The sequence below is a fragment of the Hemitrygon akajei genome, chromosome 14, assembly GCF_048418815.1.
Source record: "Hemitrygon akajei chromosome 14, sHemAka1.3, whole genome shotgun sequence".
Lineage (NCBI taxonomy): Eukaryota > Metazoa > Chordata > Chondrichthyes > Myliobatiformes > Dasyatidae > Hemitrygon > Hemitrygon akajei.
Window position 1 is genome coordinate 9,579,458 of NC_133137.1, and position 17,113 is coordinate 9,596,570.

At 41.5% G+C, this 17,113-nt stretch overlaps 1 protein-coding gene across 4 annotated transcripts in view; it reads right to left on the reverse strand.

The window, feature by feature from the left end:
• Positions 1-541: 541 nt before the first annotated feature.
• The window catches only part of nos1 (nitric oxide synthase 1 (neuronal)), a 95,577-nt gene continuing 79,005 nt past the window's right edge, over positions 542-17,113 (reverse strand). For 3 of the 4 annotated variants that reach the window (XM_073065457.1, XM_073065459.1, XM_073065458.1), the window contains exons 23-28: positions 14,161-14,248; positions 10,417-10,538; positions 9,649-9,797; positions 8,943-9,137; positions 6,267-6,385; positions 542-4,021 (exon numbers count right to left, since the gene is read on the reverse strand). In XM_073065457.1, the coding sequence (XP_072921558.1) occupies positions 4,006-4,021; positions 6,267-6,385; positions 8,943-9,137; positions 9,649-9,797; positions 10,417-10,538; positions 14,161-14,248 (689 nt within the window). In that variant the 3' untranslated portion in view covers positions 542-4,005. Of the gene's footprint in view, positions 4,022-6,262; positions 6,386-8,942; positions 9,138-9,648; positions 9,798-10,416; positions 10,539-14,160; positions 14,249-17,113 lie in introns of those variants that run through there. The other variant, XM_073065460.1, reaches the window with a different exon arrangement.

Genomic DNA, 17,113 nt, shown 5'->3' on the forward strand with positions numbered 1-17,113 from the left:
AGGAGGACCTTCAGCAGGCTTCACAAGGCACTGGAAAAATCCTCCAAATTGACTGGAAGGATGAGCAAATCAACATCAGTATCATCTCCCAAGACAACATCCCCAGTACTGAAGCCCTAGTTATGCTCAGCTAGGTTGGGCAGGCCATACAATCCACACATTCTTGGCCTTCTCCACGGCCACAGAAAGGCAATTGCAAACTCAAAGAACAACACCTCATAGTTCACTCTGATAGCCTACAACCGTTTGAACTTTCCAACTTCATCCAACCCACCTCCATTGTGTTCCTCTCCCTCTCCCACCAGTTCCCCCAGAGTGTCTATCTATTCCTCCTCTCCCATCCATTTCTCCCCCATTAGTTCACCATCCCCAACATCTACATCCCATTTACCCATGTATTCTTATTTGGTTCACCCTTCCAATCCCCTCCCCACCTGGATCCATCACCCCTCCCTTATTTGTTTCTCTTATCAACTACCAGCCCTCCCTCCTGCCACCTCCCTCCACTTGCATCCAAGTGCCCACACCCCAAACCCCCGAGTCTAGTCCCACCGATCACGTACCAGTCTCTCACCTTTTTTGTTTTCAGTGCAGCAGATTTTTTTTTAACTGCTCCAAGCTCTGTCAAATTACCAGGGACACAGATTTCAAAGATGTGCTCAAAGCCTCAGTTAGGACATGCACCATCCTGACTAACCCCTGGGAATCTCTGGGACACTGATCAGTCAAAGTAGAGAAGCTCCATCTGGGATACTATCGAGGACCTCAAAGAAATGCATCATGAGCACACAGAAATCCCTTGGAGGAATGAGACCACTTCATAGACTGCCCACCTGCCCTCCATATCAGCCACAATCTGCCTGATCTGTGGAGAAGTCTGCAGTTCCCACATTGGCATTGTTACCCAATGCAGAATCTACAAAACTAGAGTGCAAGTAAGTTATCTGATGCCAAAAGACGACCTAGGGAGAAGTAGATGCAATATAGTTAGATGTCAGGAGACTTCTGTTGATTGACTAGTAATAAATGGGCTGTTGACTTTGTTGAGAAACTCTGCACAGAAATTCCCTGATTGGACATATATATCACCTTTATTCATGAGGAGCACTTCTTATTTTAATATTTATTGAGATTCATCATGGAATAGCCCCTTCTGGCCCCTGAGCCATGCTGCCCAGCTACTCTAGCCTAATCACAGGACAATTTACAATGACCAATTAATTGGCCAACTGGTATGCCTGTGGACAGTGGGAGGAACAGTGGGAGCACTCAGAGGAAACCCACATTTTCACGGGGGAGCAAACTCCTTACAGACAGCGGTGGGAATTGAACCCGGGTTGCTGCCACTGCAAAGTGTTGTGCTAACCACTACACCACCGTGTTTAATATGTTGTGTGCAATCCTAAACTTAAAAATCTCAGCTTACTCAAATAAAACAATTCAAAACTTTCTTAGTCATCAACAATTTCAATAAAAGTCATTTCAATTTGCTTCAAAGTCTTCTTCAAGGAAGTTAATTTAATAAATTCTATCTATTTTTATCTCATTGCAAATCCACCAGAAGACTCTTCGAATAAATGTAAAATAATGAGGGCTGAAAGGACAGGAAACTTGACTTGTGCTATTCGACAATCAAACCATACTCATGTTAAATTCTGCGTGGGAGAGGCATCTATGTTAAAAATGGAAAAAAAAATATAACCACAGATGTTGGAATCTGAAACGAAAAGAGAAATGTTGGAAGATATCAGTCGAGTATGCATCTGTGGAAGAAAAACAGTCAAAATTTTGGGTCAAGGAGCCTCCTTCAGCGCCAGGGAAGAATAGTGGAGTTACAGTTTTCAAAATGGAGCTGGCGGTGGGGAGGCGCAGAGTGAAGACAGGCGGATGTGTGGGGATGGGTTAAGACAGGTCAGGTTGTAAGGAGACAAAGACAAATGTGACTACAGATGCTGGAATCAGGAATGAAAAAGAGAAAGTTGGAAGAACCGAGCAGGGCAAACAGCATTTGTGGAGGCAAAAGGTGTACTTCAATGCCCCGGGTCTGATGCAAGGTCTCAGCCCAGAACGTTGGCAATGCACCTTTTCCTCCACAGATACTGCTGAACCAGGTGATAGCAAGCATGTGCACCGACTATTAGTGAAATTCTTCAAAGGGACATTAGTACTGTATATTGATAGGAAGTGATAAAAGAGTAGTGTACCTGATGCTGGAAATACCTTACTGTAAAACAGCTTAAGTTATAAACATTCGATCCTGTTTCTGATTAAGTCATTAAGAGCTCACACATGGTGATGACTTCATTACATGATAAAATATGATAGAGAAATTAAATGATTATTAGGGTGAATTGTCACAGGAATTTGTCTGGAGGAATGCTACCACAAAAAAAGTGGCATCCAACATCAAGGGCCCCCATCATCCAGGCCATGCTCTCTTCTCAGGCAGGAGGTAGAAAAGCCTTCGATCCCACACCACCAGGTTCAGGAACAATTATTACCCTTCAGACATCAGGCTCCTGAACTAGAGTGGATAACTTCACTCACCACAACACTGAACTGATTTCACAACCTACAGATTCACTTTCAAGGACTCTATACTCATGTTCTCAGCATTATTTATTTATTTATTATTTGGGATTCTTTTTTTTTTGCATTTGCAGTCTGTCTTCTTTTGCACATTGGCTGTCTGTTAGTTTTTATTTATGTGGTAGTTTTTCATCAATTCTATTGTTTTTCTTTGTTCTACTATGAATGCCTGAAAGAAAATGAATTGCAGGGTAGTATATAGTGATATATGCGTACTTTGATGATTAATTTACTTTGAACTTTGGTTAATTTCCCAATAAGACTTCACCAGAAAACGTTTTATGCGAGGACGGTGTTGCCATTTATAGAGGAGAACAACATAAGACAGATGCCAAGAAACCAAGCAGCGAATTCTTAAAAACCTCGACCGAGAAAATGGTGAGAATGTGGTACTCTACGACAGCTAGTGCTCGAGGAGCTTAATTTAAAGGCAGGTTAAATAAACAGACATGGGAGGAGGCAGTTGTGGTGAGCTACATATACCCGTCTGGACACTCCCCCCCTGCTGACTGCTCCTGTGGCTCCTCCCACAGACCCCAGTATAAAGGCGATTGGAGCCTCAGACCCTTCCTCAGTCTCCAGGATGTTGTGTGATGGTCACTTGCTGCTTGTGCTTTCTTCCAGCCAATAAAAGCCTACCTTAACCCACTTCTCAGAGTTATTGATGGTGCATCAGCAGTAGAGAAGTACTTTTGGTTACACAAGATGACTAAGTCTTGAGTGAACTATTGATAACTGCATGGAGAGATGCGCTATTATGCTGCATCACCTCGGGTTTCCATACTGCCACAGGCTTAAAGAGATATAAATATTTTTTTCTTGTCGCATAATCAGAGAATAATAACATTTGATATCTTTGAAGTATGCAAACACCAGGACTAAACTTCCACAAGCAGAAAAATCTGTATTTTTTTCTTTTAAGCCTCTTGCTACCTTTTAGGAGAGAAACGTATCAGAAACGTTTCCTGTATATGCTACTTGGATTTCAAAAAAAAAAGTAAGTATCTCCTGTAGACCTTTAAAATATACATTTACTGAATAAAGTTCATGGTGTTTTACAATGACCCCCATGTATGCTGAATGTTGTTTCATAAAATGCCTGTTGTTTTTATTACATGCAACAACTTTCTTGTCATAGCACAGACTGTTTGCTTGCTTGAGGCATCGCAAATAATCTAAAAGCAGCATATTAGCAAAAATTTGACCCAACAATAATCACCCCATGTAGCAAATTACAGAGCAATCTTCCTTGTGTAAAAATATTGCAAGCTATGTTTCGTAGAAGAAAAGAATTAAGCTTTTTAAATCACTCTCGTGTGGCAGCCTTGTGTGGACTTCGATGCGCAATGAAGTGTTCAGAATTGAACAAAACCTCTTTCAAAGGCCATGGAATATCTTGTCGTGAGAATCTTCCCATCAAACGCAGAACACCCTATGGAAGACAAAAAAAAAAAGTAGAATCAGTAGGACTGTATGGAAGAAAATCCTTACAGATTTTATGTAACTATCAGAAATTAAAATAGACTTGAGTTGTACTGACTGTGGAGATTATTCAATCAGCAAGATCTAGTGTAGACCTAAATAGACTAAGGGTATATTTAAAGTGGAGGTTGATAGGTTCTTGGTTAGTAAGGGTGTCGAGGAGAAGGCAGGAGAATGGGGTTAAGAGGGATAATTAAGTACGCGGCTCTGTAGCATCTAGTGCGGTGACATTACAGTGCCAACGACACAGTTTTAATTCTTGCCGCTATATGGACGGACTTTGTATGTTTTGTCCATGACTGCATGGGTTTCCTCCTGATGCTCTGGTTTCTTCCCACATTCCAAAAAGTGGATGTAATTGGGTGGCGTAGGCTTATACCGTGCTGTATCTCTAAATAATCTGCGGTAAAATAAAAATGAGCCATGACGGAATGGCAGAACAGGCATGATGGGCCAAGGTCCCAATTTTGCTCCTTCGCTTTATGGTCTGAACTGAGATAAGTTCCTGGATCATTACATTAGAAAGCGAGCAAAGAAGATTTAACAAGGATGCTGCCATGACTGGTCAACCTGAGTAATAGAGAGATGTTGGTCAGGTTAGTACTTCATCCCTTGGAGTGTAACTCACTTGCAGAGTATATGTAAACTTGAGGGGCTAAGATAGGGTCACTGTCTTTTTCCCAGTTTAACATCAGAGGGGCATATAAAAACTAAAGGTACAAAGGTAGAGGCAAAGAAGTCAAAAGAGAGTTGAGGGGCACCCTTTTCCTGCAGAGTGCGGTGTATATATGGAATGAGCTGCCAGAAAAATAAAATTAATACAGATACAATAACAACATTCAAAAGACATTTGTATAAGTACTTAAATAGGAGGGATATGTAGCCAAACAGGGCTAGCTTGGGGGGCTCCATAGTCAACATGAACATGTTGGGCTGTAGGACTTGCTTCAATGCTGTGTTATTCCACAATTTACTGAAAGTCAAGTTTCAGATGGAATCACTATTGGCCCATTAAAAGTTGACCTCATCAATTCTGTCAGCATAAATCCTGAATCCTACTTCCTGATATACGTATTCAGCCTTCTCTTAAACTATCACTTCAACTACTTCCTATGATGGAGGGCTAAGCTTTCCCCATTTTCTAGGTGAAGACATTATTTAGCTCTAACCCATATGCGGAGAAACTAATGCAGGTCATATCTATCACATGATCTAATGATTGCATTTCGATGGGGATCGTCCTTCACACAGGAGTAGCCATCAGACAGATTACTTCCTGAAGTTCAACAGTTTGGGATGGATTTTAAATCTGACAAGCACGGACAAAACTGGTTCTGTGGATTGGTTAGTACGTTGCAACAATGGAGAACATCCATCTGACTAAGAAGTAATTTCAAGGCAATATATCTGCTGATTGAATTGGTGTGAAACCAGGAAAGGACTTTCTGGCATTGCATTTATTGGTTTAGGAATCACATTTACCAGTCCATCCATTACCAACTTTGAATTCATTATTTTCTCAGATTCAACTGCTATGTTGACCTTTACTTTTGACTTAAACCAAAACTAATTTTGCTTTTGGTCTAAATCAAATCTAAACCCATATTGTTTTTGGACTAAGCTGGTATGAGAAGATAATTCTTTCACCACAGGGTGGTAATTATTTGAACTTCTTTACACAGAAAGTGCAGTGGAGACATAATTGTGGGGAATACTCAAGACAGAAATCAAGAGCGGCACCCACAAATCGTCGGAGGAATTCAGCAGGTCAGGCAGCATCTATGGAAAGGGATAAAGTCAAGTTTCAGACTGAGACCCTTTATCAGAAATCAACAGATTTTGTGAATTTTAAGTGATTGAAAGGATAGCATAGGAAAGTGAGCAAAGGGAAAATACCAGCCACGATCTTTCGAATGGCAGAGCAAGTATAAGAAGTCAACAGGGTCAAATCCTACTAGAATTTCTTATGTTCATTTCTGCCTTGGGAATCAATGAAACTCCTTAATCATATTTTCTCTAATTTTATTTTACTGGTTTATTCAGTATTTTAATATTATGAATAAGTTGACTCATTCCCTTAAATTGAAACCAGGCCTAGGATGTTTCAAACAATTCTTTCCAGATGTTATAAGCAATTCTTTAAGAATTCAACTTATTAATGTTGTAATTTCAGTTGTTAGTCTCCACATACTTACTCATCTGAGTCTTTCTTGCTTTCCTCAATAAATGCGATGGATTCTGATCGAAGGCGGTTGGTAACTTCATAAGTACGAAGAGTGACACCAAATATGTCTTCATGGTAACGGTTTTCATCCTGGGGTACAAAACAAGGCACAAGTACTGTAAACCATACTGCCGGTTAGGGATGCTGACCCCCTCCAGATGAAGAACGTCAAGCAAGAGGCATGGTACCTTTTGTGATTATAGTGAAGTTGTCTTAGTGATACTGAAATCTCTAACCAAAAACAATAATCAGTTGTGTTAATAAAATTACTAACAAATCAGTGAATATTTTAGACATGGCAGACGCAGCACCAGGTGTACCAGGGCCACATGAGTGTTAAATGACAAAAACAACACGTTACACCCAGCAGTTCGGATGAAAGCTCTGTAGTCCTGTCACACTTTGTCACAATTTTTATGGACAATTGAGTACATCCTAATGTACACAAGTAGGAGTGGGAGCAGGACATTTATCATTCTCGCCCTAGTAATGGACTCTGCATGGAAATTCTGCTTCCAGTTCTCTAGATAAGGAACATGATTACTAAACCCATTCATTGCAATGTCAGTAGATGTGTAGCTTTGAAGGGGGAAAGGTCAGAAAGAAGTTAGTTCCACCTTCAGTTATTTTAAAAATTTAGTTTGAAGTGTATCTAGGTATTATTTTTTATCTGAAAGCTTTATCAGGGAGGAGGCTAGGCAGCACCCACGCCAGGAGAACCGGACTCAAAAACAGTTACTTCCCCCAAGCCGTCAGGTTGACCAACACCTCCACCCACAAACCCACCCCACCACCACTACATCCGCATCAGCCACTTTATCATTTCCTGTCAGACTACCTAATGTTCAGCTACTCCTCCAACTAGAATCATTTTTTATACATGAATTAGTTTATGAATCTTGTGAAATTACAGCCACATTCAACAGCTACTTGTACGTTCTGTTTTATATTTATATGCATTGTGTTTTTTTATGCTTATTGTGTTCTGTTTGCTGCATTGGATCTGGATTAACAATTGTGTTGGTCTCCTTTACACTTGTGTACTGACGAATGACGATAAACTATCTTAAACCTATATGTTCAGGACATTAGAAATACTCCAAAAACTGAGAGCTTTGATAGATGACAAAGGTGAGGTTGTGGTCTGACTGTCTGTCCATGTTTCCTGACCAGTTTCTGGGTGGGGCTTGTTATGGTCGACCCTTGTGATCTGATTATATTATATAAAAGGCCTTGGCACTGCTGGCACCCTGACTGATTAAGTCTGGGATGTAGCTGGGAAGAACAGAGCAATGGAGAGTTCGAATGGTGAATGTGGGTGTGGGGCACCTCTTGGCAAAATCTGGGCTGGTATTCATTTGCCTAGAAATGTATGCTCATCAACGTAACATAATGTGTTCAGAATCATAGCGTCACGGGGTGATACGGCACAGAAACAGGCCCATCAGCCCATCAAGTCCGTGCCAGCCTTCAACCACACATTTTCACAGATCCTGCATTAATCCCAGTTTTTTAAATTCTCCCCACGTTCTCATCCATTACAGCCCAGATTCTGTCATTTGCCTACACACTAGTGGGAATGGACCTGGGATTTAGGAGGAAGAATACACAGACTCTACACAGAGAACACCTCTGTGTCTCTACGGGCTGTGCCGCTGTGACACCCAAGCAGTGTTGGCATTTTTGTGCTCGACCTTCACAGTTCCTTCCACTGGCATTAATGAAATGATTTGTAGAGACAGGGTACCATTCTCATTACCACTATATAGCATATGTACCGCTGCCATGGGGAGATGATTTATTTGCCAAAACTTACTTTATGCAATATTTCATTTATACAGTACGGCACATTCATTAATAATCATTTACTGCTGTTGCATTTGCAAACAAGATTATGTCAACAAAGCAGCAGTTTTTTCCCCCAAATATTCTACAAGCAATGAGCTTAAGGATTTTACACAGGGCCCAGCCTCTCGGTGTCCACTGTTAGGTTGATCCTAAACTTGTAGAAATGAGACATGCACTTCTAGACAATTTTGGTAATGAAGGACCAGTACACCGTATGCATTGTTGTTTTCCAGATGATGGCTTTAAATCAATATCTATTTACCAAAAGGTAGGGATAACATTTCCCTTGGTACTATTCAGAGAGGAGAATGAAGAAATCTTGCTTTTCTCCCCATAATTTATCAATAATTCAACAGAGTCATGAGGGATATAGATAGGGTGAATGCAAACAATCTGTTTCCCAGAGGGCATAGGTTTAAGGTCAGAGGTGAAAGATTTAAAAAGGGGCTTAAGGGCAATTTCTCCAAGTGGATGGTGATACATATCTGGAACGTGCCAGAAGAAATGGTTGAAGCAGGTACGAAATGGCATTTAAATGACATTTGGACAAATAATAGCTAGGAGGGGTTTAGACGAGTATAGGCAAATGGGACTACCATGGCATCAAGGTCAATATAGACAGATTAGACCAAAGGGCCTGGTTCCATACTATCTCACTCTATGACTCTAATCAAAATCAGCTCCTGCTAGCTTGTGTACAGAATCAGCTGCTGAGTAAACTAACAATACAAATGAATGCTAAAAGGAATGCATTGGAAGGTAAATGTTTCAAGGTTATCTGCCTTGTTTAAAACCTTACCCGTAGCTTGCTGATAAAGATCCCAGCATCTTCAAGCGATATCTTCCCATGCTGTGTGAGAATGTGCTGAATTGTCTTCAGAACATCTCCTGCCATCGTAACATCGCCACAGACGTATATGTGCCCTCCTTGGTCTTGCAGCAATTTGAATATCTTGTCAGAAAGTTCTTCACGTAAAATGTCTTGCACGTATTTCTGAAATCAGACAAATCCTTCAATATATTTATTACTAATAAACACTAATTTAAGATTCCAAATTTGCAACAGCATTAAGTCCTTGGAAAATCTGGCAAATTATTACTAAGCACCATGCTCTTCTGTCATTTCTTTATTTTAGTGAAAATTTCTATCTATAATTCAAAAGCCTCAAAATAAACCACACATTCCGTCTGCAAAATTCCATTTGCGGTATTATCTTTGCAAAATTTTGCATTTAGCCAGTGCCAGGGCTGCTCCACCATGGATCTTTTGGCTGCTCTGTAAACTCAGCCAGTTTGCCATGCAGGAATAAATCATTTAAAAAAATGATGCATCTTGCAAGACATTAAAAACTTAATACAGCACTTTCAGTGGTTCATTGGCTTCTCCGGGAAACTCCTTTACTTTAAAGACTGAAAATTAATACGTATTGTTACTAAAGGTAAGCATGTTAAAAAAAAAGGACACTGAAGCCTAAACAAAGACCCACTTTAAGCCATCCAAGTACCTTTGGTCTTTCTGGTTCACGAGAGTAAGCTGTGTAGAGCTCTTGAAATACACCTTTGTTTTTTACATGAATAGTCTCCTCTCGATAGATGTGGTCAATCTTTGACTGTCGGCAGCCAAACAGAAGTGTCATGGGACATGCCCTCACTCCTAAAACAATAAAAATAAAGAAGCAACCTTTCTTCAGGAAATGTTAAAGTAATTCTGACATCAGGGGGAGACAGAGATCCTTTGCCTTTTGATTTTCTTGTAATACAATATTGGGAGATTGCAAGTTCACCCTCATTTTATACCATGAGCAAAGCTAATAATACTACTGCCAAATTGAACGTATTTCTCACTGACGGGGGTGGAGGAAGTTTGCAGAGCGAAGATACGACTGTACAGAAAAGGCAAGTCTGAGAGAAATGGTTTACTATGGAGTCAGATTGGCACCAAAGTTTGGATGATGATTGGAGATCACTAACATGTAGAGGAATTGGTGGGCTTCATAAAGTCGTGACCTTCCTCCTTTTCTTTGTCTTTTTTCCCCATCAATAAACTTCAACAAGTTTAAAATCAGAAATCAGGTTTATTATCACTGACATAAGCTGTGAAACTTGTTGTTTTGTGACAATTGTACCGCGCAAGGCAGAAAAAAAAATTACTATAAGTTGCAATAAATTGTGTGAAAAAATGGAACAATGAGGGGAATAGTTTATTAATTCGCACTCGTTGAACTATTAACCTTTGATGAGCAGAGTTTAGCAGCTGCTTTTTGATGACCTACCTTTGTATTCAGCATTGTGCAAGCGCTGCTGCCAGAAGCTTCTGAAGGGAGCAATTCCAGTTCCTGGTCCAATTAAGATGCAAGGAACCGACGGATCTTCTGGTAACCTGAAAGACGGTGCGCTGCATCCAAATACACACAATGGATTAATGTAAGGCTCCGCCACTGGGTACAGTGACTGCTCAGTTTTAATTACTTAATGATATTTTGACTAATGACTTGAAATTTGTGGTATTATACCTCCACAGTTTTTGGTTATTTCAAGACTGTTCCTTTATGATGGGGGGGGGGGGTGGGGGTTAGCAACCTTTTTATGCCACGGTCCAATACCATGGCATATTTATATGTGGGTATATTTAAGGTTGATAGTGCCCTGATCAGTCAGGGCATCAAAGGATAAGGCAAGAAGGCAGGTTTATGGGGTTGAATGAGATCCAGGATCAGCCATGATGGAATGGCGGACTCGATGGGCTGAATGGCCTAATTCGGCTCCTATGTCTTATGGTTCAATATCATTAAGCAAGAGGTCCATGGACCGCAGGATGAGAACCCCTGCTTTATAAGGTTAGGAGTCAGCTGACAGCTGGTAGAAGAGCTGCCTCGAAGTGCCGATGACGCAGGTTCAATCCTGACCTCTGACACTGTCTGCACGTTCTCTCTGAGACCATGTGGGGTTTCCTCTGAGCAATCCTGGTTCCTCCCACATCTCAAAGATATGCAGGTTAGTAGGTTAATTGGCTTCTGGTAGATTGCTCATAGTGTGTAGGTGAAGGGCAATGGATAAGAATGTGAGAAAGGAAGATGAAATTAATGTAGGATCAGTATAAATGAGTTGATAATTGGTACAAGTTCAGTAGATCAAAGTCCCTGTTTGGTGCTGTTTTTCCCTATTACTCTATGAGAGTCTTTCATACAGTAGCTATCCCCTTCTTTCAAAAACCTTAAAGCCTTGGTTATTTGCTTCCTTTTGTATCTTGTCTGACTAAAATAACAGATTAAAGTCACAACCAACATAGCTTATGTGTAGCAAGGGCAGGTGCAAAAGCACATGAATTCAGGTACCACAGTTCATTGACACTACAATACCATTAGGAAGTAGTGGCAATGCTAGAAAAATTTATCACCCAAAGTGCAATCTTCAATAATATCCTTCAAATAGTTGAATAATTCTTCGCCAGCGGACACTACCTAGTCTCGTTTTGTTTTAAAATGACATGTCCTGGTCACGTTCACAGCAAAATCTCAGCAAGTAACCTTTAGTTCTTTAGTAACTTTCACCTAGACTGCTGTTGCGCTTTGTTTTTAACTCTGCATCAGCGTCTTCCCTCACTCAGCATAAATTTTCGGGCTTCAGTACACAGTTGTAATTGGGACTAATGAACGTAAATGAGTCAAGAAAAGTTTGATGTAAGTGTGGTCTGGAAGTGCCATTAGTCACTTCCCCCTTTTGTTGCATGAAAACTTAAGAGTCGTAGAGCACTGAGCGCTAAAACAGGCACTGTGGTCCATCTAGTCTGTGCCAAACCATTAGCCCACCTAGTCCCATCGACCTACACGTGGACCATAGCCCTCTATCCCCCCGCTATCCATGTACCTATCCAAGTTTCTCTTAAATGGTGAAATCAACTTTGCATCCACCATCTATGCTGGCAGCTCATACCACCCTCTGACTGATGTTGTTCTCCCTCATGTTCCCCTTAAGCATTTCACCTTAACCTATGACCTCTAATTCTGGTCTCAACCAACCACAGTGGAAAAAGCCTGCTTGCATTTACCCTATCATATACCTCCATCAAATCTCCCCTCAGTCTTCTGCATTCTAGGGAATAAAGTCCCAACCTATTCAACCTTTCCCTATAACTCAGGTCCTCAAGTCCCAGCAACATCCTTGTAAGTTTTCTCCGCACTCTTTCATTCTTATTTACATAGGGACATTTAGATAGGTGACCAAAGCTAGACACACCACTTCAAATTAGGCTTCACCAAGTCTTACACAATTTCAAAATTACATCCCAATTCCTGTACCCAATACACTGATTTATGACGGCCAATATGTCAGAAGTTTTTTTTTAGTGACAACTTAAAGTTCAGCAGAACACTTCCATGCTACATTGAATCCACACTTTTCATCCACAGGACAGTTAGGTTCCAGAGAAGGAAAATCACCATTTTCTACAATTAACTAGGAATGTACAGAACGGGCTAGATTGCCTGATGTACTGCTTGCCAGCCATTCAAGAGATATAATCATTCTCAAAATCTACGCTTCCTTGCCATCTACACTCCATGCTAAACCCCTAGTAGAACTTGCTCATCTTTTGTATTATGAACTGACATGGCATTAACCTCATCAGACAAGCTGAAAACCGTGCGAAAAGCCTTCACCTGCTGATGATGTCCTCTTACCATCGATTTCTCTACTGATTACAGGAAGTATTTTGGGATAAGTGATTTATAAAACAAATATAATAATGAAAGAGCACTAATTTGATTTGATCATGGTTTTAAAATAAAGGCATAGGTAAATTGAACAAACTTGGGCAGACCTGCAGCAACCTAACTCCCATCTGTTCAACTGGCTCATTTCTACATCAATGAGTTTCAAAGCAGAACCACACTCTGGCAGAGTTTAATGATGGTAGAGAAATAAAGCAAAATTAAATAAAGTATAATACCGAAGCCTTGATTATAACCAGTTGTTTTAAGGATACACTTTTAATTCATGAATAGAAATAAAAAATCTTACTAGTCAGAATGGAAACCACACTGCTTCAAGTCCTTTAGCACAACAAGAAGTCTATGGTAGAGAGGATGGGGAACTAAGAGGGTCATACAAAAGTGTGTAAATTATAAGCCTTGGCTCTTTGAAAGTCTATTTCGTGATCACCTTTTTATGTGATTAAAAGAGGCAAACAGTGAGATCTTGGACAATCTGACCATAAAACTAAATGTAATCCTGTATGGTTTAATGGCATTTCATACCAAAAGTTCATCCAGTCATCTCTCCATCCAGCACATTAAAGCATTTTTTAATGAATTGATATCTTTACTACTGTGCAAGAAAGTTAAAAAAAAAACCCTTTCAACTGCAATTACTAATTTCTCAAGTTCATTGGAGTTGTTGCAAAAGTAACTCAGAGAATAACTAATGACATAAAGTCAAAGCCAGTACTATAATCAGCAGCAGCCATTTCAAGCTCTTTACTCATGGGAAGGGCATACTTTATGCCATTAAGTGTATAACTGCATCACGCTGCTTTTTACGAGGACAATGAAGTCTCACAGATGGATTTCAGTAAGGCAGACCACTGCCTGCCCATTCCTCCCCCCACTATTCCATCCCCAGGCCTGCACTGAGACTGAAGTCTCCATTCAGTCTGAGTGTGCCAACTGCTCCCTTGAAGCGAAGGCTGGGTGAGTCGACTCAGGCATTGCGGAGGGTTCAGTCTGCACTGAAGGTACAGCTGGATCAATGAGAGGCAGGGCAAGAGGACAGCTCCCCCCACCGCCCATTAAGAAAAGCCCACAAGTACTCACAGTTACTCGCTATGCTTCAGACAGTCTGGCCCCGTGACTGGGTCCAGTAACCAAGGAGGATTTGGGTGAGGAAACAAGACTGTGCATTACATCCACACACAAACAGAAGGGCTGATCCACTTTCCCAAAAGTCCTTTCAAAGTTCCTATCACTCAGCACTTCAGAGATGTTAATTTTTTTCTCTCTCTCTCTTGGAAATCTAATTACCCTCTGACAAAGCATGGCACCATTTCATCCGGGTCTATCCGGTTCAGCCAGGAGGAGCACACCCCATGGTGTAATGTTCCTTCACCGTCTGTGGAAATAAAGACAACAGCTCCTTGTCAGGAATGTACTTGCCAAGAAATTGAAGCACACATTGCACCTGCTTTTATAAACAAATGGTGCATTACGTCCATCTTACGTGTTCCCCAATGCACAAGCACTCATCTCCCGCAAGTCTTACCTTTTGGCACTTCTGGGGCTCTCAGCCGAGCACACCCATCATTTCTGTTACATAATTTGCATATGTAAAGCCATCATCAATGTGTGTTGCCTCTATTCGCATGCCCATGAAAACTTGAAATAAAAATGGCAAACAGCCACCTGAAGCTGAATGCAAATTGAACTGCACCACTAACTTCCCATTTGCAAGGGAGTCTAGGATCTGAGGGCACACTCTCAGAATAAAGAGACGACTCCTGCTGGGGTTGTCTATTGTGTCCGCTGCTCCTAACACAGCCTCCTCGACATTGGTGAGGCCCATTGTAAATTGGGGGACTGCTTCATCGAGCACCTCTGCACCACTCGCCACAAGTGGGACTTCCCAGTGGGCAAACTTGTTAATTCTGATTCTCTTTCCCACTCCAACATGTTGGTCCATGGCCTCCTCTTGAGCCATGATGAGGCCACCCTCAGGGTGGAGGAGCAACGCCTTATATTCCTCTGGGTACCTTCCAAACTAATGTCATGAATATCTATTCCTCCTTCTGGTGAACAAAAAATCCCCTCCTTCCTCTATTCCCCACCCTGACCTTTTACTCCTTCTCACCTGCCTTGTGTCCCCTTCTCCTTCTCCTATTGTCCATTCTCCTCTCCTATCAGATTCTTTCTTCTCTAGCCCTTGACACCTTTCCCACACACCTGGCTTCACCAATCACCTTCCAGCTGGCCTTATTCCCTTCGCCCCACCTTTTTACTCTGACATCTTCCCCCTTCCTTCTTGACCCTGAAGAAAAGTCTCGGCCAAAACGTTGCTGTTTACTCTTTTCCATAGATGCTACCTGACCTGCTGAGTTCCTCCAGCATTTTGTTTGTGTTGCTTATCTCCCTTTAAATCTGTGTTTGATGAGAAATTTCTTCAGCCAGAGAGTGGTGAATTCTCATAATGGATCCTAAACCGAGCTGATGTGCTTGGGTTGGTTTAATGGTGTCTTCCTGCCATACACGGTGGATATTCCATTTCTTCAGTAAAGGGGATGCGTAAATGTGTAGATGTTGTTTGTAAGCTACAAGGCACTTTAAGGTAGATACTTCTGTTTATATTGCAATATGATTGTAATTACATTCTGGGATACATCATATCCTAATTCAGTTCTAGTCTTAAGTTAACTTTGTGGATAATTAAAGATGGTATGTCCTGGTGCCTAATAAAACAGGGCCCTCTGCTCTCGGTAGGAGAAGGGGATCGGGGCTGGCAGGAGTTCACACTGGGCAAGTATAGGTACAGAAATATTTTCTGGCCCCTTCTGATCTACCTCACCTCTATGACAGTCTTGCTTTATTGCATCCTGACACTACTTAGAAACACTGTCTGGCTTCCCTGCAGGTGTGAAAGTTGCGGCATGGCGAAGGTTAACTTAATGTCCAGGCAAAGAAAGACTGCAGGTAGAGTGTAGTCAGCCCAGGCAAGAAAGGTTTTTGAAGAGCAGGGTTCCTCTTCCGTACAGCAGGAGACAGGAGCCATTTTGGCTTTCTGAGATAAGGTAAGAAGGTAACAGAAAGATTCAAGAAACTCACGCCAACTCAGGGACAATTACTTTACTAACTTCAAAAATCATTAGTTATTAGTTTGTAATTTCTATTGACTTTTAGATTGATCTTGCAAGTCAGGAATTCAAGCATACACAGTTTACCAATTGGTCAATATCCACAACTGCTAGTCAGTTCTGTGTAAACATTGTAGTGCTCTGTTCAGACTTCAGAACAGTGAGGTGACAGGGGCCATGTCGTTCTTCTGTGCAGAACTAAAATGACATATCATTGAAGAATGAGTGTGAGTGTTCCTGATGCACCATCAATAACTCACTCTGAGACGTAAAGGCGAGATATCGGCTTTTATTGACTGGAAGAAGGAACAAGCAGTGGTTGACCACCATACTACCTCCTGGAGGCAGAGAGGTTGGGCTCAGACCTCAATCGCCTTTATACCGGGGTCTGTGGGAGGAGCCACAGGAGCAGTCCAGACAGGTATATGTAGTTCACCACAGTTCCAAGTCCAGTTCATTAGCAACGCCAGTTACTCAAAGGGTTTCCACCGAGGTGGTTAATGCTTGACTTTGTCATATAGGAGAAAGCAATTCAGCCCTGGTAGCCGATCACTTCTAAACCCTAGGTGCTCATATCTGAGCAAAGGACTGATTCTGTAGCTGGGAGACAAATTACCTCCTGTCTGGAGTAGTCAATCTATGCCAGCACCTTAGTTGCTGACATAGAAAAGCTGAAGCTTTAAAAAAAGTGGTTGTCCTGGACCGGGTTGGACAGGAAGAAGTAGTTGCCCCAGTCTGGATCTGATCCTGCAAAAGTATGTTAAAAAAGAAAATCGGTTTCCCTGGAGTGGGCGAGATCCCGCCAAGAGCAGGAAAGAGAAAGGAGAGAGCCCTGGACCAGGTCAGATCCCACAGGAGTATGGTAAGTGTGTAGTTAAAACAAAAGGAATTCTGAAGTGTGTATTTGTGAGTGAGAGAGAGAGACAGAGAGAGAGAGAGAGAGAGAGAGAGACAGAGAGAGAGACAGAGAGAGAGAGAGACAGAGAGAGAGAGAGAGAGAGAGAGAGAGAGAGAGAGAGAGAGAGAGAGAGAGAGAGAGAGAGAGAGAGAGAGAGAGAGAGAGAGAGAGAGAGAAAATGGTGGTGTGAAAGCTCCTGTCCCTGACTTCTAGAAGCATGCATGTTCACACATTA